General features: G+C 55.1%; 1 protein-coding gene across 2 annotated transcripts; it reads right to left on the bottom strand.

The window, feature by feature from the left end:
* Nucleotides 1-4,123: 4,123 nt before the first annotated feature.
* On the bottom strand, nt 4,124-20,390 carry Gna11 (G protein subunit alpha 11). 2 transcript variants are annotated; one of them, XM_076919247.1, is made up of 7 exons: nt 20,053-20,390; nt 11,527-11,711; nt 8,626-8,780; nt 7,828-7,956; nt 6,727-6,856; nt 6,494-6,647; nt 4,124-6,396 (listed from the first exon to the last, which is right to left on the bottom strand). In XM_076919247.1, exons 1-7 carry the CDS (start codon nt 20,186-20,188, stop codon nt 6,206-6,208), a joined length of 1,080 nt encoding a protein of 359 aa, XP_076775362.1. In that variant the 5' UTR covers nt 20,189-20,390; the 3' UTR covers nt 4,124-6,205. The 2 variants fall into 2 exon arrangements, with proteins under 2 accessions (XP_076775362.1, XP_076775363.1); XM_076919248.1 differs by lacking the exon at nt 20,053-20,390 and adding an exon at nt 12,130-12,274.
* Between the last annotated feature and the right edge of the window lie 2,584 nt (nt 20,391-22,974).

Genomic DNA, 22,974 nt, shown 5'->3' with positions numbered 1-22,974 from the left:
AGTGGGTGAGGGGGCTTGTTCTTGGGGCTCATGTGGTGGTGGGGAGAACCAATTCTGTAGGTTACCCTCTGCCTTCCACCTAAACCCCACACCGAACAGAACCATAAAACTCTCAGGATACCAGACGGGAACGAGCTCTAAGGGAACAGCAGCGCGTAGAAGAGCGGGGCCGTGGCTTTCATAAGGAGTCCGGAGAGTAAAGGCGGCAGACGTGGACTGAGCCCCTCAGACCCCAGACTACCCAAACTAAAATTCTGGATCCTTCTGGCTCCCGCATCTCTAGCCCGCGGAGATTAGCACAGCCGGGGAGCCTCTTGACATGCATTTAAGGTTCGGAGAGGGTGTTCGACCCCGGGACACACAACTTCCTAGCCTGCGTCCTCCCCTGCTCCAGGTCGGTGCGGGACGTCACAGGTTGGCTGGCCCTCGCCGGCCCCGCCTGACTTCAGTTGACTGTTGGTTCGCATTGCAGCACATGGGAAGTGCGATAGGGCGGGGCGGGGTCACGGAGGCCAGGGGGAGCTCCCCCACCCACTGAAACTTGTGTTGCGGCTGTTGGGGAGCAAGGTGGGGGTTGGGGGGAGCGTCAGAACCGGCCTGGCCTTGCAGAAGCTGGAGAGATAGCACCCTGGCTGGTCCTTTTGGGACCAGACACAAGGCCCTCAGGACACCACAGTGCGGACCACAGCCTCCGCGGCTCCGTCATTGCCCTCTGCGGGGGTCTGCGGGGGTTCCAGCAGGTGGATCCTGTGAGTCCTGGGCCAACCTGTGCCACACAGTGAGACCCTGTTTTACAGGATCGTGTACTGGGCAGTCAGTTCCCTGTACCTCTTCGAAAACATTGTTTATCAACTGCTATCAGGAACATGGGGGGGGGGGGGTGTTTTGTTTGTTTTGTTTTTTTTAAGATTATTTTATTTATATGAGTACACTGTAGTTGTCAGACACACCAGAAGAAGGCATCAGATTTTATTACAGATGGTTGTGAGCCACCATGTGGGTGCTGGGAATTGAACTCAGGACCTCTGGAAGAGCAGTCAGTGCTCTTAACCACTGAGCCATCTTTCCAGCCCAGAAAACTGCTTTTGTTTTTTTTCTAATGTAATAGGCTTTTTTTCTTTTCATTTCCTCATCCCCTTTCCCGTCCCCTTCCCCCTCCTCCTCCTCTTCCTCCTCCTCCTTCTCCCCCTCCCCCTCCTCCTCCTCCTTCTCTTCCTCCTCATCCTCTTCTTCCTCTTCCTCTTCCTCCTCCTTCTTCTTCAAGACAGGGTTTCTCTGTATAGCCATGGCTATTCTGTAACTCACTCTATAGACCAGCCTAGCTTTGAACTCACAGAGTTCCCCCTGCCTCTGCCTTTCCAGTACGGGGATTTGAGGTGTGCACCACCATCATCAGCTCTGGCTTTTGTTTTGTTTTGTTTTGTTTGAGACAGGGTTTCTCTGTGTAGCCCTGGCTGTCCTGGCACTCACTCTGTAGACCAGGCTGGCCTTAAACTCAGAAATCCGCCTGCCTCTGCCTCCCAAGTGCTGGGATTAAAGGCGTGCGCCACCACTGCCCGGCTCTGGCTTTTTTCTTAAATTGTCTATTACATTTATTTATTTGTTGTGTGTGGCTGCACACGCCAGGAACATGTGCTCGTCCCAGGACATGTCCTTTGAGTTGATTACCACCCTCCCAGCACATTGATTCCAAGGACCAGACTCAGGTGGTCAGGCTTGTCCACAAGCTCGTACCCCCACTGAGCCTTCTCCTGTGTCTGACATTGTTTCTTTCTACCAAGCAAGAGAGCAACCGGGCGGTGACGGCCCACATATTCAGCCCTAGCACTTGGGAGGCAGAGGCAGGCAGATTTCTGAGTTAGAGGCCAGCCTGGTCTACAGAGCAAGTTCCAGGACAGCCAGGCTACACAGAGAAACCCTGTGCTCTAAAGCATAAACACACACACACACACACACACACATTTCTTTGGTGTGCGTGGATGTTTTGCCAACATATGCATGTATGCACATGTAAACGGAGTACTCATAGAGACCAGAAGAGAGCGTTGGGTCTCCTGGAGCAGGAATCACAGGTGTGGGTGCTGGAATCGAACCCTGATCCTCTGGAAGTGAAACCAGGTGACAACATGGCTGGTGTTGAGCAGCGCGGCCGCAGGCACACGTCTGAACTTGCTCATTACTTTTGGGTTATGCCACAGCTGACCCTGGATGGCATCTGGCCACACAGCTGCACTGGAACTCAGGACCTTCCTTCCCCAGCAGCGGTGACTGACAGGTGCCTGGTTGCAGCTGTGTCGGTCTTCTGGCGACACCTGCTGGACATTGGTGGAATGACATGCAGCTGCACCGAGGAGACCAATGGCCATGCATTCTTCCTTTCCTTCTGCCAGTACCTTGTCCGATCTCAGCCACTTCCGTTTGGTTCCCAACTGGCTCTGACTGTCACACCGAGTCCTCCCTGTAGTCCTCAGGCCTGCCTGCCAGATCCTTCCTCTACTCCAGCCACACAGGCCTCCCTCCCAGCTCCACTTCAATCCCCAGAGCCCAGACGGTAGGAGAGAGAACGGAGTCTCCCAAGTTCTCCTCTTATGTTCACCTGTGTCTTGAGGCACCACACTGCTGGTTTCACGTCTAAGTGCATAAGGTAGCGTCATCTTAGTTAGTGATCAATGGGGGAGGGCCCCGCCCACTGTGTGTAGTGCCATCCCTGGGCTGGTGGTCCTGGGTTCTCTAAGAGGCAGGCTAAGCAAGCCATGGGGAGCAAGCCAGTAAGCAGCACCTCTGCTGAAATCAGTGCCTGCCTCCAGGTGAGTTCCTTGTGAGTTCCTGTCCTGACTTCCTTCAGTGATGGACTGTGATCTGAAGGTATGAGCTGGATCAATCCCTTCCCTCCCCCGCGTGCTGTTGGTCATGGGGTTTATCACAGCAATGAACACTTTTCTAAATGACTGATGTAAGGGGACCCACCTCACACTGGAGCCCATCTTTTTTTTTTTTTTTTCTTCAGTAAAGGCTGTTTTATGGGGACTGCACTGCTAGGCACACAGTGGTCCCTGAACCCCATGTCACTGATGACCCTGAGGTCATCTGAGTGGGTGGGGGGAGTTTGGAGCTGTCTCCCATAGCTGGTGGAAGAGTGTGATGATACAGCACCAGTGCTGTGGGAGAATTCCTGTGTCATCTCCCCAGTCTGCTTAGGGGATGGATTCCAGGGCACCGACAACCAAAGGCTGAGTACACACTCACACATTCAAGTTTCTGTTGACTGGAAGTCATCCTTCTGCTGCAGACATGAAGATGCACACACCACGACCCACCCAATGGAAGAAGGAACATTACTCAACCATGAAAAGGGAGGGGGGTATTCTGACTCCAGCTCCAGGGCAGATGATCCTGGACATGGGCTCAGAGATGCCACAGGGTCACACCCAGGAGACCACCGAGTCCTTTGACCCACAGGGACAGGAGGTGGGAGTGTGGGTGCTGACTGAGGACAGAGCTTTACTGCAGAGATGGAATGTTCTGGAAGTTGGTGCTGGGGACAGCTGCACAGTTGTAAGTCTGAGCTTCATCCTTTGAACACTTTCTTCATTGTGTGTGTGTGTGTGTGTGTGTGTGTGTGTACCTGTGCAGACTACCAGTATTTTCAATTGCCCCATCTTGATTTTTGAGAGACTCTGAACTTGCAGCTCATGGACTGGCCAAATTGGCTACCAGCAGGCTCCAGGGTCTGCTTGTCCATCCGTCCTCAGTGCTGAAGCCTCAGGCCTACTCCAAAGGACAGGATTGAACTCAGGTCTTCCTGTTTGGGTGACAAGCACCCTACCTACTCACGTCATTTCCCCAGGTAGTTCACCCCCTCCCCCCAGAGATGGAGGTACCTGGGGATAGAGAATTGCTGGTCCAACATCCTGTAGCAGGAGCTGGGGACCAGCCTTCCTCGACAGTAAGGAGCTGGCAAGGGCTCCCTTCCTCCAGGTGAGCAATACAGGGGACCTAATGTCTCATGGCAGAGGCACATTGGTTGACCAGGTGATGCTTGCACGATGCCAGAGTTGCTTTGGGGATAAGCTTGCTCTGATTCCATCCCCCCCCCCCCATAATAATCCCAAAGGAGCCAGAGTTTAGGAACAAAATTTATTCCGATTTAAAACAGAATTCAAGAGAAAGATATGAAAAGGTGGCTTCAGCAAGACCCTCTGGGTTAAGGGGTCAGGGCCCCGGCCTGCTGCTTGCAGCCTGGCGTCCATGGCTGAGGGCCTGTAAGAGCCTGGCACTGAGCCGGGTGCCTGAGCCTCCCCCTCACACAGGAACATGCTTCACAAAGGACGAGGGTTAAAAACAGTGTTTTTAGTGTTCTCTTAAATAGGCTGACATTTGAAATCAGGACTGTGTAATATACAAGGGTCACAGCAGCCACTACAGGCCAGGCCTGGGCTCCCTGGACCGGGTGCTGGATGGTGGTTGGCACTCCCAGTGCACCAAGGTGGACACAAAGAAACCAGTGTGTCCCCTGTAATCAAGCTATCTCTTGGTGAGGACCAGGTCAGAAGTATGGAGGCTAGGGTCCCCATCTTGACCTGTGTGGCACAGCCCCAAGGGTCCCTGACACAGTTCCCCTAAGCAGAACCCGCCCCTAACACTTGGGTGAGCTGGATACTGCCCAGAGCTCTGGCTGTGGCTACTATGGCCCAGCACACTTGGCACACACTGCCTAAGAGAGGCTTACACTTTGCCGGTTTGGGGTGGTCCAGCCTCAGACACGTGTACAGTCCCAACCGCTTCCCACTGTGCAGCACAGATGCCTGCTGTGGGAACCTGGGTCTTTCACCGGGAGTCTGTGGGCGGCCAGGATGACCCTACCATCCATACAAGTCTGTAGTGGGTAGGATGGCACAGATCAGAGGGACCCTCAACTGGAGACAGGAGAGGAGCCTGGTGTGGGAATCCAGGGGCTGGAGGCCAGGAATGTGGGTGATCATTATAGCCACCCATCAGACCCTAGGGCTCTGTCATGTCCACTGGTCCCTTGTTCCCTTCTGCCTGGGATGATTGGCATGTGTCGGAGTGGACACTCTGGGGCCTGGAGTCCAGCTTGGCAGGCAGGACAAAGGCATGGCTGGATATCCAAGCCCAGAACACACGTGCAAAAGTAAAGATATCTGACTGACAGACAGATAGACAGACAGACAGACAGACAGACAGACAAACAGACACTGTAGTGTATATGAGCAGCAGGGGGGCTGCCTATGTCCTCTCTGGCCACAGCTATCACCTCCTACATGCTGGCCCTCTGGTTAGGAAGCACCAGGCATGGTGCAGTGACTATGGCCAGGGACCAGTGCGTGGGGCGAGGCCACTGCCCATGTCTGGGTATGGACCTGAGAATTGTCGGAAGAGGCCCCTATGCACCCGCTCGTGACTGGGCTGTGTGTGAGCGGCACAGACTCGGACAGTCCCTCCAGCTGCCCAACTCCATGCAGCCCCTCAGGAACCCCAGGGCCTTCCCTAGCCAAGCCAGAGGGTCTTGGGAACTTAATCTTCCCACCCCTACTTCACCAAAGGCCAGGCCCTGCCTGTAGCAGGGGAACACAGGGGTTATGGTCACTAGACCCTGTAATGTGTCACCTGCCTGCCAAGTCAGAATGGAGAACATTTCTCTTTTCTTCAAAAACAAAAACAAAACAAAAAAGATTAGGCACTTCCCAGGGTGGGTACAGGGGCTGCCCACCCCCACTTCTTGGAGTCTAGGGAGCAGATGGTGCAGGCCCTGAGGGCATATGGGATATCAATAACTTAGAAAAGGGATAGTCCACGGTCACCAAGCCTCCAGCCTTCCTGGGGGAGGAGCAGAACTCAGGACCATGGGCTCGAGCTGCAGTGACCCTGACCTTAATAGCCATGTGGCTCTGGGGGTGGCTCTGGGGAGGGCACACTGCTGTTCATGTGGTTTTCATTTTCTTTTTTTTTTTGTTTGTTTTTTGTTTTCTAGGAAAAAACCAAACCAAAACAAAACAAAAAACAACTCAAGCCACATGGCGTCAAGGCCTAAAAGAGGCCACTCTGCCCTTGAAGAACAGAGGAACAGGGACAGGGACAGGAAGTGATTGGGAAGAGAGACGTGCCCCAGCCCCCGTATGCCCAGGTCCCTCGGTTTGGGTGACCAGATGCGGAGGAAGCTGGTCTGGTGGCAGCCATGCCACGGTCACACCAGGTTGTACTCCTTCAGGTTTAGCTGCAAGATGGTGTCCTTCACAGCTGCGAACACAAAGCGGATGTTCTCAGTGTCGGTGGCGCAGGTGAAGTGGGAGTAGATGATCTTGTCGCTGTCGGGGTTCAGGTCCACAAACATCTTCAGAATAAACTCGCGTGCGGCCTGTGCATCCCTCTGTGGCCCTGCAGGCAACAGGAGTAGCGGCTTGGTCAGAGGCCTCCAGGGTGCCCAGCGTGGGCAGCCAGGCCTGGGGTGACTGGGGAAGCGGGCAGTGCTCACCATCGAACTCGGGGAAGTAATCGACCAGGTGTGAGTGCAGGATCTTGTCTTCGAGAAGGTCCTTCTTGTTGAGGAAGAGGATGACAGATGAGTTCTGGAACCAGGGGTAGGTGATGATGGTGCGGAACAAAGCCTTGCTCTCCTCCATGCGGTTCTACAGCAGACACACTGGGTGAGCAGGCTACCCCCGCCCCGCCCCGCCCCTGCCAGCCCCCACGTGTCCCCAGCGTCACCTCATTGTCCGACTCCACAAGGACCTGGTCATACTCGCTTAGTGCCACCAAGAACATGATGGAAGTCACATTCTCGAAGCAATGGATCCACTTCCTGCGCTCTGACCTCTGCCCGCCCACATCCACCATCCTAGGGGAAGATCACGGGCCACTCAGCTCTAGACTCCGTCCATAACCGGGTCCCCACCCCAAGCGCCCAGGTGGCTGCAGGCTTAGGATGACCAGGCTGGTGTTCCTGTAAGTGCTCAGGTCCCTTGTACAGATGGCAGTGTCTGCCTGGGTGGCCTTGCAGACTGGAGTCACCTCTCTATGGCTCAGAACCACACAGCAGACACACAGGTCAGGCAGGGGCAGAGAACACGTCCCCACCATGTGTGCGCCTGGCATCCAGTCAAGTACACAGGCAGTGACAGCCTCTGCCTGTGGACTTTGCTACTGGCCTGAGGACCACAAGGCTGCCCACCTGGCCACATATTGCCAAGACTTAAGGTCACAGGCCATGTGGTCCCCATGGGCCTCTGCCCTCACTTGAGTAGCTGCGGCAGCCAAGGAGAGAGACCTGTCTAGGGGCTGAGGGCATGGACACTCTTGGGGAGATGTGGTATCAGTGCTGAGGAGCACGTCTGAGAGGCCGCCCAGGGAGTGAGGACAGGGGAGCTGTGGGCACGGTGTGCGCATGTGCATGGGCCACATGGGTTCAGCATCATGGTGCCACCGGGAGCCTCACCAAAAAGATTAAGGAAGGAGAGAGCAGGAATGGCACAACACACCCACAGGCCAAGAAACTGAGGACAGCTGCCACCACTGGGAGGGGCCTGGGGCAACTGTCACCTAATCTGCCCTGGCCTCTTCATATAAGTCCCTGCTCTGACCCTGGCCCTCTGGAGTCTGTGGGTGAGGGTTCTGAGTGGGAACACCCGTCCCAATGGTATCCCACGCATCTCCAGGTTCACAGGGGTCCCAGGGAAGCGCCCTGACAGGTTCCCCATCCAGAGGCCACAAAGCCCCACTGCAAGCCCCAGTGTCCCCACTGCCACCCTGGGGTCACAGCCTGCACCGTCTTCCCACCGGCTCCTCACGTCTCACAGCTCTGACCATCACCTGAAGATAATGTTCTCCAGGTCAAACGGGTACTCGATGATGCCGGTCGTGGGCACCCGGACCCGCAGCACGTCCTGCTGGGTGGGCAGGTAGCCGACGGTAGCGATGCGGTCCACGTCCGTCAAGTAGCTACAATGCAGAGTTGTCTGCTCAGGAGCCCACGGGGGCCAGAACCCACACCCATGGACAGACAGGGACTTGGCACTAGAGGGCTGGGGTCTGCCTGTGTACTGGCTCCAGTAAGAGCACATTGTTTACATCGGCCTGGAGTCACAAGTGTCCCAGATAGATCACAAGAAGGGGGTCAGTGCTAAGGACAGCTGGAGAGTGGGGCCCACTACAGCCAGAACCACAGCATGGGGGATACCTCAGAAGGCTCAACTCAGGGTCACTACTGACACAGGTGCCTTGCTGAGACCTGAGTGCCCTGTCAGCTGGGACTCTGCAACAACTTCTCCACCACAGACTCTCCTGAGCTGTGACTGTCTCCTAGATGTTCTCAAGTCTCTGCTGCCCTGGTTGACCCTCCAGGCAGGACTGGGACAGATGAGAAACCTGAGTCTCACCCCTGCTCTCTAAGCCTCACCTTGGCTGAGGCCAGCATGTAGGCAGTGAGTGGTCAGGCCAGCCCTGGCCTGTGTGGACCCCAGATCTGGGCAGGAGAGTAGAGTGCTAGCCCTGATTGGCCAGCCAGCCCTGTGGGTGATGAGTCTGTGGACAGGCTCTTGGGCATAGGTCATGGCCTCTCTGACCCCATCCATGTCTCTTGTGTCAGCCATGCATGTCAGCCCCACTCACTACTTTGCTGAGTCCGACAGCTGGAACTCTCGCCTGCGATCGTAACACTCCTGGACACCAGGGTCACTCCACAGTGTCTTGATGGCATTCACATACTGGTGCTCAAAGGTTGTGACCTTCTCCACATCAACCTCCCGGATCAGAAGTGCATTGGCCTGAGGGAGGACAGGACTGTGAGCTCCTAGGGGGACCGTGGCCAAGCAAGGAGCCAGCAGGGCCAGCAGGGCAGGGAGGGGAGGCAAGGCCTGTGGAAAGCAATGAGGCTGCAAGGCCCAGAGCCCACCACCCATGCCCCGACCACTCGGTGGGGGTGGGGGTGAAGGCCAGAGCCCACCACCCATGCTCCCACCATTCGGTGTGGGTGTGGGTGAAGGCCAGAGCCCACCACCCATGCCCCGACCACTCGGTGGGGGTGGGGGTGAAGGCCGGGAGAGGCAAGCACAAACCTGCATTTCCCTTTCTGTACTTTTCTGATTTTGAAACAAGGTCTTGTGTAGCCCAGGCTGACCTAAGGATGCAGCCGAAGATGACCTTGAACTCACCCTGCAACACACACACTGGGATATATCAGTGCTGAGGATGGAACCCAAGACTTCAGGCATGCCAGACTAGGTCTCTACCCACAAGACCCCAGCCGCCCTTGATCCAGCTCCTTGGAAGCCGAGAAACGGGAGCTGCTGCACAGGGCACACATAAGCTGGGCTGTCTCCCTCTCCTGAAAACACCAGGAGGTGACCCTTCCACAGCCCCAGTCAGAGGAACCAGTAAACGACACAACACCACTAACCAGCCCCTGAGAGCCTGACCATGGATCCCTCCTCTGTAGCCTTCCCAAGGTGGGCTCTGCTCTGGGCTGCTAGCAGACACAGCTCCCAGCCTGATAAGGCCTGTGGCTCCACAACAGGCACTGGGCTGCCTGGGCCTCGCTGAGCCCTGCAGGGGCAGTTCCCACCATCATCCACCTGTCCTTAAGTGGGAAGAGCCCCGCCTGTGACAGTGACTGCCCTGGCCCTCATATAGGGAAGGAAGTTGGCAGAACCAGCCCCATCAGGCCTGTCTGTGGAACGGGCAGGAGGCTGCTTCCGGCTGATGTGCTTCCACAGCCCCGCCTGCCTCCCTGCACCAACAAGACGCAGATTCAAACAGGCCAGACTCATCAACAACTGTCAGGAGGCTGCAGAGACACCAGCCCAGGGCAAGCCACAGTGACCCCATGCATCCAAATCCAGGACCACAGGACTCCAACATGACACAGGGACTCTACAGGTCCCCATGATCTGACGCAAGTTTCTTAAGACAATACCTGGTACTTGGGAGAAGGAGGCAGAGGGACGGCAAGACTGGAGCTGGAAGACCCTGAGCAAGAAGCTACTAAGCAAGAAGGCCCTGTTTCTAACACAGAAGGGTTGGGGAATTGGTCAGTGTGAGCTCAGGCCTAAGAGGACCAAGACCCTGAGCCATATCATACATACATACATTCATACATATGTACATTCATACATTCATACATACATACATTCATACATTCATACATACGTACATTCATACATACATTCATACGTACATACGTTCATACATACATACGTTCATACATTCATACATACATACATACATTCATACATACATACACTCATACATTCATATATTGATACATACATACATTCATACATTCATACATACATACATTCATACATACATACACTCATACACACATACAGTCATACATTCATACATACATACATTCATACACTCATACATTCATACATACATACATACACTCATACATATATACATTCATATATACATTCATACATTCATTCATACATACATACATTCATATATTCATACAAACTTACATACATTCATACATACATACATTCATACATACATACACTCATACATATATTCATACACACATACATTCATACATACATACACTCATACACACATACAGTCATACATTCATACATACATTCATACACTCATACATATATTCATACATACATACATACATACATACACTCACACATTCATACATAAATACATTCATACATACATTCATACATACATTTATACATATATACATTCATACATACATACATACATTCATACGTACATACATTCATACATACATACGTTCATACATTCATACATTCTTACATACATACATGCATACATACATTTATACACACATACATTCATACATTCATACACTCATACATACATTCATACATACATACATTCATACATACATTTATACATACATGCATTCATACATACATACATTCATACATACATGCATTCATACATACATACATTCATAAATACATACATTCATACATTCTTACATACATACATGCATACATACATTTATACACACATACATTCATACATTTATACATTCATACATACATACATTCATACATACACTCATACATACATACATTCATAAATACATACATTCATACATTCTTACACACAATACATACATATATTCATACATATATTCATACACACATGTACATACATATATTCATACATACATACATACATACATACATACATTCATACACACACACATTCATTCATACATACATACATACATACAAACATACAAACAGCCTGATGGGGAAGGATCAAGAAAAAATGGGGGAGGGGAAATGATAAGTTCAAAATACATGAAATTCTCAAAGAATAAATAACATTTCAAAACACACCAGCCGCACCCGTGAAGCTCCGCGGGCTCGGTCTCCGCGGAACAGGTAATACTGACAACCACAGCCAGCCCCTCCCCTACCTCTAGTGGTCCTTACCTGTGCTCGCGGGTTTTCTAGGCCACGCCCTCTGGGGCAGGCCCCTCCCACAGACCCCGCCCACAGGCCCCACCCAGCCGGGCCTCACCTTGTTCTGCTCGTACTTGTAGAGGATCTTGAGAGTCTCCATGGCGCGCACCATGGCCTGCATGGCGGTGAAGATGTTCTGGTACACCAGCTTGGTGAAGCCGCGCTTGTCCTCCTCCGAGTAGCCGGCGCCATGGATAATGCGCATCTGCTTGATGAAGGTGCTCTTCCCGCTCTCGCCAGTGCCTGCACACGACCGGGACCAGTCACCACGCGCCCCAAAGTCCTGCCCGCCTACCATGGGGCACTATACAGCCAGTCACCCCAAGTGTTCTGAAAGCTCGCCCACCCAAGGGGTCCTACTCGGCTCCCACCTGAGACCGCGGGCGCTGCTCGGGGCGCTGCCTGCGCCTCAGCTGCGGCACACAGGCCGAGTCTCTGAACCTTCCCATGGCTGAAAGCCCAGTAGCCCCTCAGAGGCCAGCAGCACTGTGTTCTTGCCACCAGTCTCTGTGCCAGACGTGACGGTCCCCTGAGGTCAGTTGCTAATTCCCACTCAACCCCCTGCAGTCAATGGGCAAGACCCACCACAGATGGTCAGCACAGAGGGTGTTTGTTTACTGTGTCACCCTAACCCTGCTCTCAGCATGAACCCTGCCCTCACCTCCTACACCTGAGGGAAATGCCCAGGGCTGCAGCAGAGGTTGGTGGGCCTGAGGCTGTGGGCCTGAGGTCATGCTGTGCATGTGGCGCTCCCGGGATCCCACCACAGTGACTGCAGGATGGGCAGACGCTCCCCTGGCCCGTGGCTCAGAAACTGTTTCTCCACAGGTCACATACACTGGCCTAAATGTTGGGGACATAAGCTTCAGTTGTCTGTCAGTTCTTTGGATGCCTGCAGACATTATCACCACTCAGGTGATTCCTCCACATCTGAAAGGGTCCCAAATCCCAAAACTCTAGGTGTGATGTCAGCAATTGGCAATACTCTCTTGCAGCCTGGTCTACACAGAGGTTCAGGCCAGCCAGGACTATACAGTGAGACCTTGTCTTTTAAGAAAACAAAGAAAAAAAAGAAAAGAGTACTATCAACTCTTGGGCATGTGTGTGCACAGCTGACAGACGAAGGCTGCGTCGGCAGGAGGCCCAGGTCAGGAGCCCAAACCCCACAAGCAACCTGAGAGATGGGGCTGGGGGGACCTGTAGCCTAGGGCTTAGGGTATACGGGGCATCCGCAGCTGAAGGAGAAGGAGCAAGCCTGTGCTCAATGAAGGGTATGGCCGAGGGGACACAGTGCTACCCTCTGGCCTCTACGTAACATGCACACACGCACCTGGAGGGACACAAACACGATAAATGCACACATGCCAAAAATAAAACATAAATACAAAAATAAGACTAGAGCTGTCATTGACAGGTGGAACTCCCATTTAGAATCCCCCAGTGAGGGGGCTGGGGGCGTGGCCAGAGGTGGAGCCCCGCCTAGAATCCCCCAGTAAGGGGCTGGGGGCGTGGCCAGGAATGGAGCCCGGCCTAGAACCCTCCCACCCTTGCTCCTCTTGCAGAGGACCTGAGTTGGGTTCCCATCACCCAAATCAGACAGCTGTAATTCCAACTCCATAATATCTGTCACCCTCTTCAGGCCACCACAGGTACTGCACTCTTGTACACACCCCAACACATATAAAGTTTAAAGAGTAAAATAAAACGTGAAATTTACTAAACCCTCCGTGCACACGTGAGTTGTGCTCTTTCATCCGTGTGCCCCGCCTGCAGTCAGCAGGTCCTCGTGTCCTGCCCTTGGCCCACTGAACTCAGCCAACCACTGCTGGAGGACGTTGCATGCAGGCAAGCAGTTACCAAAAGACAAGAGCCACTGCAGGTGGAGAAGGGCGACTGGAACAACAGGCGCGGACCAAGGAAGGTGGCCACAAGAACCTGAGGCCGAGAGTTCAGGCTGCTGGTCAACAAGCTAAGCCTGGCCACCCCTGGGCTTCAGGCCACCCTGTGGCATTTGGCTACAACCAAACAGTATGTGCCAGGGACAAGGTGCAACTCAGATCAGTACCCAGGCTGGGCCGTGGCACTGCGTGCGTGTCAGTGTCCATGTCTCTGGAAGCCAAGTTTGGCACTGTTATGTCTGGTCAACCAGCACTGGGGGCTGGATACAGGCTCAGGACCCCATGCACCAGACCCGAGTCATGCCTGGGACCCAACATGATGTGCAGTGTCCATGGGCAGAGACAGGATGACGTTAAGGAGCCATGGGGGCTGGTGTCCTTCCTGGCTGAGAGAGAGAGAGAGAGAGAGCTCTCACCACAAATACCCCACTCCTCACCTGCTTAAGGTGGAGCACAGGTCACCTGTGGGCTGGCAGCACAGCCTAAGGAACCTAGGGCACCCACGGATCACAGAGGAAGGGCTGAAGGACACCCGGCTGCCGCCTTCCCTCTAAGGATGCTGGACACAGTGTCCCTAGGGGTCTGACCGCACTAGTCTCTGTTCAGAGCTCCCAGTCCAGACATCAGCAATTCACATGCATGTTCCAAACAGGCCAGCACAGGCACTGCACCACACCCCCACAGTCCTCAGGAGGACCTGTGCTGGGTGCCTTGATGCTGAGTTCTGCAGCATCCTCCTGCAGCTGCCTGTTCCTCTGCTAGTCACCTGGAGGTCAGAGGTAACCTGGAGGACAAGGCTGGAGCTGGCTGATCACACAGTAAGCCCACTGCACCGCTAAGAGGGGCCATGCTGTGCTAGCACCAAGTAGATGGCAAGAAAGGAAGGCCAAAGGCCAGACCTAAAATAGGCTGCTCGGAGTTGCCCACTAGAGCAAGAGAACAGGGGGACTAAGCTTCCACCCCAAAAGGAAGACAGGACAAGGAAGAAGATGCCGTAAAGAAGAGGCAGGCAGACTGGTGGATAAACAGATCGTTGGAAGAAGCGATAAATGAATGTGTGTGAGGGAGAAGAATGGATGGGTGGGTGGGTGGATGGGTGGATGGATGGATGGATAGGTGGATGGATAGGTGGATGGGTGGGTGGGTGGACGGATGAATGAATACATGATTACCAGAACCTGTAATGTGGGAAGGTGGGGCAGGAAAGCCCTCCCGACCTGGATAGCCCAGGCTACAGGGATGCTGGAAGAGGCAGAGCTACTGTGTGTACACTACTTCCTCTCAGGTAGGCTCTCAAAAACTCAGTGCTCCAACTTAGAGTCAGGGGAGGAAGTGTCACCCCTGGGCTAATGTGGCCCAGGCTACAGCAGCACCCACAGCCTCGGGTACAGAACCTGTCACTGTGACAGACATGAGCACACCTGTGTGCTGGGCTGTAAGGCCTGACCTGTCTCATGACAGAGCCCTGGGTACTCAAAGTCACAGCTGCCCAGGGACAGTTCCACCAGCAGTCACAGGCCACGAACACTGGCCTGTGGACTTGCAATCGTGATCTCATCTCTAGGCTGGTAGCAGTCTCCCAGGGAGCCCCAGGACAGACAGCCACAGCAGTGGCTGACCGTTAGGATGTGTGTTACCTACTGTACAGCGGTCACAGTGAGCCATATGTACTCCACTGAGTAGCTCCCACCGGCAGCGAAGCCCCTTGCGCTGGGCTACCACAGGCCTTCATGAAACTCCACAGAGCCAGAGACACCTGGAGTGACCTTGTCTTGCCTCCACATGTCCCCAGGTACCAGGCCCCGCAACTCTAGCTGACGCTTGCTGACAGCAAAGGTTTGCTTGTCCACCTGTTGGAAGGGTTTGTTCAAGATCCTTTTTAGACAGGATGTCACTCTGTAGCCCAGGCTGGCCTGGAACTCACAGATCTGCCTTCCTCTGCTTCTCTAGTGCTGGGATTGAAGGCATGCACCACACCCAGGCAGTCTGAAGGTTTGGCCTCTCTGGAAGGAAGGCACAGAACAAGCCTGCACTGTGGGTTGAAGTGTGAAACCAGCTTGGGCTACATAATTGGCCCCAGGCTCTGGAAGAATCAGGGCTGTGGCTGTAGCTGAGTGGGAGAGCGTACCCGCTGGGCACACGTGAAGTCCCGAGTTCCAGCCCCAGCATACCATAAACCAGACTTGGTGGTGAACACCCGTCATCCTAGCATTTGATCAGGAGGAGGTAGGAAACTCAGAAAGCAAGGCCACCGTCAGCTACACAGTGACTGTGAGGCCAGCCTGGGCTACAAGGCAGCAAACAAAATCCTGTTCCTCCTATAAGCAAGGCATAAACAAAGAAGAATGCAGAGGCTGGCCCTCCCTGCAACACTCAATGATGCCCCCAGGCTCCTGAATCCAAACAGTGCTGTACCAGTCACCCTGTGTCCACCACATGGCCCTTCCTTTGGGACACCCTGTGGGTGCTAGCAAGGTTACTAGGGACTACAGGAAGTGCAGACCCTGGCATGTCAGCCCTGGGGTGGTGCTGCTCATTACAGAGCTGTGCTGACACCTGGGACAAGGGCTGTCTCCACTGCCACAGTGACACTGCCAGGCCTGGGGTCAGCGCTGTCAGCGGTGGGCAGGCCCAACTCTGAAGACAACTGCCCATGGCAGGGGACCACTGCCTACCATGTGGAGCCCCAGAGGATGGCCATGAGGCAACATGACCCTATCCCTAGAGCAATCACATTCTGTCATTCAGCCACCCTCAGACCTTGTGGTGACCCAGAAGCCAGTGTGGTCAGTTCCCAGCAGAGGTGAAGTCTGGGGACATCAGCACCACACCGTGAGCACCACAGATGTGCGGACTGCTGGGTGCACAGCTGGACATGCAAGTGTGGAGTCCCCAAGAACATACAAGAGTGCGGGAGCACACTGGAGTTAGCTAGTGCCACGCTGCCTCACATGCCACCCCACAGCATTTCCCATGGAGCAGGGACACTGTTCCATTTGACAGATGAGGACACTGAGGCCTGGATATAAAGACCTACTAGTCTCAACTCCAGTACGTCCCATCCCCTCTGGCTGTCACAGGCAGCCTGAGCTGAGGGCCTGCTGGGGTTGCCCAGGTTGTCCCCTATCCACTCCAGGCAGCTGATTCCATTAGCCAAAAGGCACTCCTTAAGAACAGTACTGGACAGAACCCTGGTCCTTGATCCCATCCCAGAAGCATACTGAGGACAGGTGTGACCATCACGCTGGGAGAGCTCCTGGCACAGTGGCCTGCATAGCAAAAAACAGCTCCAGCAATGAGTGAATGGATGCAGGTGCCCCAGCTCTCAAGCCACCTACCTCTGGGGAAACTGAGGCACAGACCTGCAAACATTGCTACATGGGACAGTGGGGAAGATGAACAACAACAGTAAAGCACAGCCCTGCTCACACTTGGTCTCCTACGTGCTCACACCCGGTCAGTGTCCAACAAAGGGTGTGGCAGCTGGAGAAGGGGGTCCTCTGTAGAGGAAGAGGCGAACCCATGCAGGTCACAGCTGCCCCTTAGACTCAGGATCAGCCTCACTACAGAGTGGGGACAGCACTGTACTGGTGGAAACTCCAAGTCCTTAGAGACACAACCTGTCTCCTCCTTTGGAGACAGGGTCTGATGTTGCCCAGGCTGGTCTCAAACTCCCTATGTAGCCTGAGATCACCCTGAACTCCTGATCTTCCTGCCTGCACCCTAAACACCTAAACACCTGGTTTGTGTAGCGCTTGGATGGAGTGTGTCTTGCTGGGAATTAGTTCAAGGACGTCATTGGGGAGGGGCAGCACATCTTTGGCCTCCTGGGATGGCCTGAAGCCACCAGGGTCTGGAGACAGAAGCAGCAAGCATGGAGCCAGCTGAGGCCTCCTTCCCAGGGCAGAAGTCAGGCCCAACCCTTGGGCCACCCCCGCCGGATCCCCGGCCTTTGGCCGCCCAGCCCACGGCTCGGGACAGGAAGCTGGGAGCCAACCTCCTGCTTTATTTAGAAAGCCGGGCCCAGCCCTGCCCAGCCTCGGGGACAGGGATTTCCAATCAAGAGTTCTGGGTGGCTGGCTCCCCAGTGACAGTATTGCTCTATCCCAGCCTGGAGCCACACAAGGAGGCAGAGGCCCCTAGGGTCTGCAAAGTCTGAGGCTGAGGACCTCTGAACGCTGCACTGAGTGTGGAGCTCGAGGCCTTGTCGGCCAGAAGGGCCGCTCCTGCCCGTCCCATGCCCATCACCAGTCACCCCCAGAGCCACCTGAGTGTCCGAGGACAGCCTGAAGTATGTCACACTACAGCGGGAAGGTGCACACAGTCCTGTGTAGCTTCAGTTCTGAGAGCCTGTGCTGGCCACCAGTTGGTTTTGCGAGTTATTTTATATCAGGTACCACCATTTTATACCAGGTACTACTCAAGGGGGGTGTCTAAGCCTGGGTACACTGGGTGATATCCAGGGATGCAGCTCACTACCCTGCAATGACCAGGACGCCCACCCTGAGAACAAGCTGGCAGCCAACTCTCTGCCTGGCTGAACAATCTCCCCAGGCCACACAGGGACTGGCAGAACAGGACTGGATACAAACCCACTCCCAGACCACTCGCCACAGGTGCAGACCCAGTATGAGGGTGGTGACTTCAAACATGAAGAAAGAGGTTAGAATCCTGCACACAGAGGGGGCTCTTCCCAAAGAGACCACTCGGGATATGGGGCGGGGACCCTGCCAGCTCCGGAGAGCAGGGCTCCAGCACAGCAGCCCCTGGCGTGCTGCCACCTCAGGCGGCAGGGCACAGGGTCTCCACCCTCCAGACAGCTGGTGTGAGATGAGGGACGGTGCATCAGCAAGGTTGCGTACAGAACCCCCACCCCACAATACCTGGGACAGACTGCTAGGTCATGGTCACCTCCTCCGGGAAGCCTTCACAGCCAGATGCTGGGCAGTGCCCAGTGCTCACTCCTGTCCCCCCTTTACCATTCTGTGGAAAGGGAGTGACTGCAGACACAGGTGCCCTGAGGGCACAGGTGACAGCTAAGACCCAAAGCACCTAGGGTAGAGGCATGGTGCTGTGTGCAGGTCATCGCAAATCTTCAGCTGCTGAGCCAGGCCACAGCACAGAGAGCCAGGAAGCACTCCTGGATCTGAGGGGACTTCAAGGCCAGCTTTGGGGACGGGACAGAGCTGGGATGACACACCATTGGGCTCAGTCACCCAATGTCATCCTTACCTGGCAGCTTCTACTACCGTCCCCAACAGAAGGCTGCTGGCCTCTGCAGAGGTCAGCTAAGGCCACACTGTGCCCCCCCATATGGCTACCCTGGGCCACTGCTGTTTGCTTTGGGCTGCTCTGTTCTCGTCTTGTCCCTCCCTTCCTGGAAAGCTGCAGAGAGCTTTGAGGAAATCCCACCATCCTGGGGAGAAGTAACTAAGGCTCCACTACCCTGAGAACCACATGGGCTGCAGCAACAGAAGACAGTGTGTGCCCCCACCTGACCCCTCCCATGGGATGATTCAAGTATCACTGCCCTCCAGCCCTGTAGTCAAAGGCTTCCCACCGTCCTTTCCTCAGGTTCTCCAAGGCCTGGGTCCTCATTCCTGGACTGCAGCTCACCAGGGAGCTGGGAGGGGCAGGCAGAGCTCCCCAGTCTGTTTTGTAAACCCCCACAGGGCCCAGGCCACCCCGCCCTCATTTTGGGCTCTTATTTGGGGTAACAACAAGAGGACCCAGCTCCCAGCAACAGGTGGGCCTTGAGAAGTCAGAACCCCAGGGAGTGACAATCACATGTTGAGCTTCCCTGGGGTGGTTGGGGTCGGCAGAAGACAAGACTGGACCCCCAGGAGCAGGACAGGGGCAGGGAGGCTACAAGGCTGACTGCTGTCAACTGAGCTCAGGTGCAACAGAAGCCCAAAGGAGAAAAGACACCCACTCTCCTGCACCCAGCTCCAATGTGGAGGAATTCAGAGGATCTGTGGAACATGGAGGGAGACTGGGGAGTACCCATGAAAGGAATAAACCAGGAGCAAAGCCAGACCGTTTGGAGATAGAGAAGAGGGTGCAACCCTTTTGGAACTGTCTTGGGGAATCTGGAAGCCAAAGGGGTATCATGGGGGCAAGACAGCTTACAGGGCTCTCCCGAGGCTATGCCGGGACAATGGAAAGGAGAGAGCCTACTTGGTGCAGCAGGGCCAGGGGCCAGCTCCGTGCAAGAATTCTCAGGAGCGTCTCCCAGAGTCCTGGGGGCCGGCGTGGCCAGCAGATGCAGAAACTAGCCTCGGATACCAGAGGCAGGAGGCTGACCCCGACTGAATCTAAGGCTTGGATAACAGAGAGGCTGGCCACAAAGGGTCGCACAGGCTGAGCCCAGGGGACCACACGGGAGAAGCTGGCCACCACAGGCCCAAGCCACCTGCACGGCTCAGGGTGCAGCGATCCCGGAAGGACTGACCGCTGCAGGGCAGCGCTGACCAGTTGCCCCGAGGACACCCGGGGTGGCCCGACCGACCGTGGGCAGTGGTCTCGAGGGGTCGCGCCCCGCTGTCACCGCGTGTGACTCGCCCGAGACCAAAGACCGCAGCGGGTGCAGCGCCCTGCGCGCGCGGAGACCCCGGCAAGGCCCGGATGCCCAGTGCACCCACCCCGTCCCCGTGACAGAGGTCCCACGGCACGGGGACGCAGCTCACCGAGTAGCAGCAGCTTGAGCTCGCGCCGGGCGTCGCGCTTGTCCCGCCGCAGCTGTTTCTCGATCTCCGCGTTGATGCGCTTCGACTCCTTCACCTCGTCGCTCAGGCAACACGCCATCATGGACTCCAGAGTCATCGTCGCGGTCCCCCGGCCGCCGCCGGCCCGGCCCTGCTTCGTCCCGGTTCCCCGAAGGCCTGGCCCGGCCCCAGAGGCGCGTCCACCGTCCGCGCCGTGCAGCGCCGCCGCCGCCGCCGCCGCCGCCACCCGCAGCCGTCGCCACCGAGCGCCGGCGCCCGACGACCTGAAGCGCTGCCACGGGCCCCGCGACGGGCAGGCGGCGCGGCCAATGGGAGGGGCCGCACGGCTGCGCGCGCGCCGCAGGGACGGGACTCCCGAATCGCCTGGGGGCGGGGCCTCGCCGCTCGGGGGCGGGACCTGGAGGGCGCAGCGCAGGCGCCCGTGGGGTTGCGTCGACGTGGGACGGGGTTGAGCGGCCCGCAACTGGGCGCGGACGCCGGGAATTGTGGGAATGGGGAGGACTCGGCTGCCCGAGCTCGGTTCCTTTCGGGAGGCGAAGCTCCACTCGGCTCGGGGAAGTGCGGCTTGGCTCCACTCGGCTCCACTCGGCTCCACTCGGCTCCACTCGGCTCCTCTCGGCTCCTCTCGGCTCCTCTCGGCTCCTCTCGGCTCCTCTCGGCTCCTCTCGGCTCCTCTCGGCTTCGGGAGGCGTCGCTTGGCAGCGCTCGTTTGCGCTCGGCTGCTCTCGGCTCCCCGAGGCTGTGCTGGGAGCTCGAGGCCAGGAGAGAGGCTGCAGTTCTTACCTGGAGCGAGCGCCCGCAGGGGCCATCAGCGCCTGCGGATGTGAGAAAACGCCCTGCCCTGGCTCGCTCATCCATTCTTAAGCAGGCCCGTTGTGCGCCAGGCAGAAATTCATGCCCTGCTGTACACAGTACGATCATGTAGCACTCCCTAAATACCACACGGGTCACAAGTATGAACAAAATGCTTGCTGCAGAGTATGCACTGATGGGGGCAGCCTGCTGTAACGCAGGCATTAATATCACGTCTACTGTATACCAGGCCTCAAAGGAACACTCATATGTAACTGCCACATTCAATATAAGGGATATAAACTGTTTTTCACATATGCAACGTATGCCAGACATGAATGCTATGCCTGCTGTATACCAGACAACCTACAGTGTACTAAGATCGGATGGAGCACCTCCTATTAATGAACTGCCTGATATATATATATATATATATATATATATGACATTATAAAGCACCTGCTGTCAGCCAGGCTTACTGGCAGGTGAGAATAACAGTCTGCTGTACACCAACTTATGCTGTTGCTGTGCATATGAACGCCCAAGCGTATTGTTTACTGTTTCACAGCGCTGGGGTGGAACCTGGGACCCTGCACGTACCAGGCAGGTAAGTTCCCTGTTGGTGGGCCAATCTGAGTCTCCTAGGTGTGAACTAACTCACAAATCTGAGAAGTGTTTTCCACCTTCCAGGAAGAGGCATGGGTACACAGTCAGTGCCCAATTGGTGCTTTAATAAAAGAAAGAAAGGCCGGGCGGTGGTGTCGCAAGCCTTTAATCCCAGCACTTGGGAGGCAGAGGCAGGTGGATTTCTGAGTTCGAGGCCAGCCTGGTCTACAGAGTGAGCTCCAGGACAGCCAGGGCTACACAGAGAAACCCTGTCTCGAAAAACCAAAAAAAAAAAAAAAAAAAAAAAAAAAAAAAAAAACTTGAAAGCCAGGGCTGTACTGCGTGTGTTCCTGTCCCAGTGCCTGCCTGATCGCCCAGCCTTGAGATAAGATGGAGAGAGAAGGGTCAAAGTCTCCATTTACTAGCTGATTGGGGTTGTGGGGAGATTATTCCCCCGAAACTCTCCTATGGGGCCTCGGTCCCCACCCCACCAGTTCATGGCTCAGACAAGGGGCTCCCGGTCAAAGTTTGTCTTGCAGCTCACAGACACAACCCTGTGAGCCTTGACCATCCCATTAGCGGATGACAAGCAGGCGTCATCATGTCTGCTCACATTTATCTTTGTGTGCACATATACTTCCCTTTTCTTAAAATAATTTAATCTTTTTTAAGATTTATTTTATGTATATGAGTACACTGTAGCTGTCTTCAGACACCAGAAGAGGGCATCAGACCCCATTACAGATGGTTGTGAGCCACCATGTGGTTGCTGGGAATTGAACTCAGGACCTCTGCAAGGGCAGCCAGTGCTCTTAACCACTGAGCCATGTCTCCAGCCCCCAAAATAATTTAATCTTGTTTTATGTGCACTGATGTTTTCCCTGCATTCATGTCTGTGTGGGCATTGCATCTTTGGAGCTGGACTTACAGGTGGCTGTGAACCCCCATGTGGATGCTGGGAAACCAACAAACCTCTGAAGGAGCAGCAGGTACTGTAACCACTGAGCCATCCTGTCCCTCCGGCCCCTGTGATCTGCTCTGTTTGGGTTCATGGGCTAGGGATCATCATTTGGTAAATTGTCACCAAGAAAGGGTTCCGAGTAGCCAGGCGGTGGGGTGGTACACGTGTTTAATTCCAGCATCCTGGAGCCAGAGGCAGTTGGATCTCTTGTGAGTTTCAAGGCAGCCTGGTTTACAGAGCGAGTTTCAGGACAACCAGGGCTACACAGAGAGACCCTGTCAAAAAGGGGAACAGGGCGGAGTCCTGGGGGCTGAAGGGAGTACTCAGCTCCTAAGCAGGCTTTCCAGGGAAGCATGAGGACCTGAGTTCAAACACAATGCCCCAGTGACCCCACCCCATCCCTGTACTGAGGTAGAGACAGGTAAATCCTGGTGCTTCGGCCTAGCAGACTGGAGTCACTGAGATACCCTGGCCCAGGGCAAAGACTCAGAGGGCCAAGTGGAGGATCCCCAATGTCCAGTCTG

This window comes from Arvicanthis niloticus, chromosome 22, assembly GCF_011762505.2.
Source record: "Arvicanthis niloticus isolate mArvNil1 chromosome 22, mArvNil1.pat.X, whole genome shotgun sequence".
In the NCBI taxonomy this organism is placed as follows: Eukaryota; Metazoa; Chordata; class Mammalia; order Rodentia; family Muridae; genus Arvicanthis; species Arvicanthis niloticus.
This window is presented reverse-complemented; position numbering and strand designations above follow the sequence as displayed.

Coding starts and splice junctions, on each gene's coding strand:
- Gna11 (XM_076919247.1), bottom strand. CDS start 20,188: ATGACTCTGGAGTCCATGATGGCGTGTTGCCTGAGCGACGAGGTGAAG. Junction 11,712..20,052: donor GCTCAAGCTGCTGCTACTCG/GTGAGCTGCGTC, acceptor GGTCGTGTGCAG/GCACTGGCGAGAGCGGGAAG. Junction 6,648..6,726: donor TTGTGGAGTCGGACAATGAG/GTGACGCTGGGG, acceptor TGTCTGCTGTAG/AACCGCATGGAGGAGAGCAA.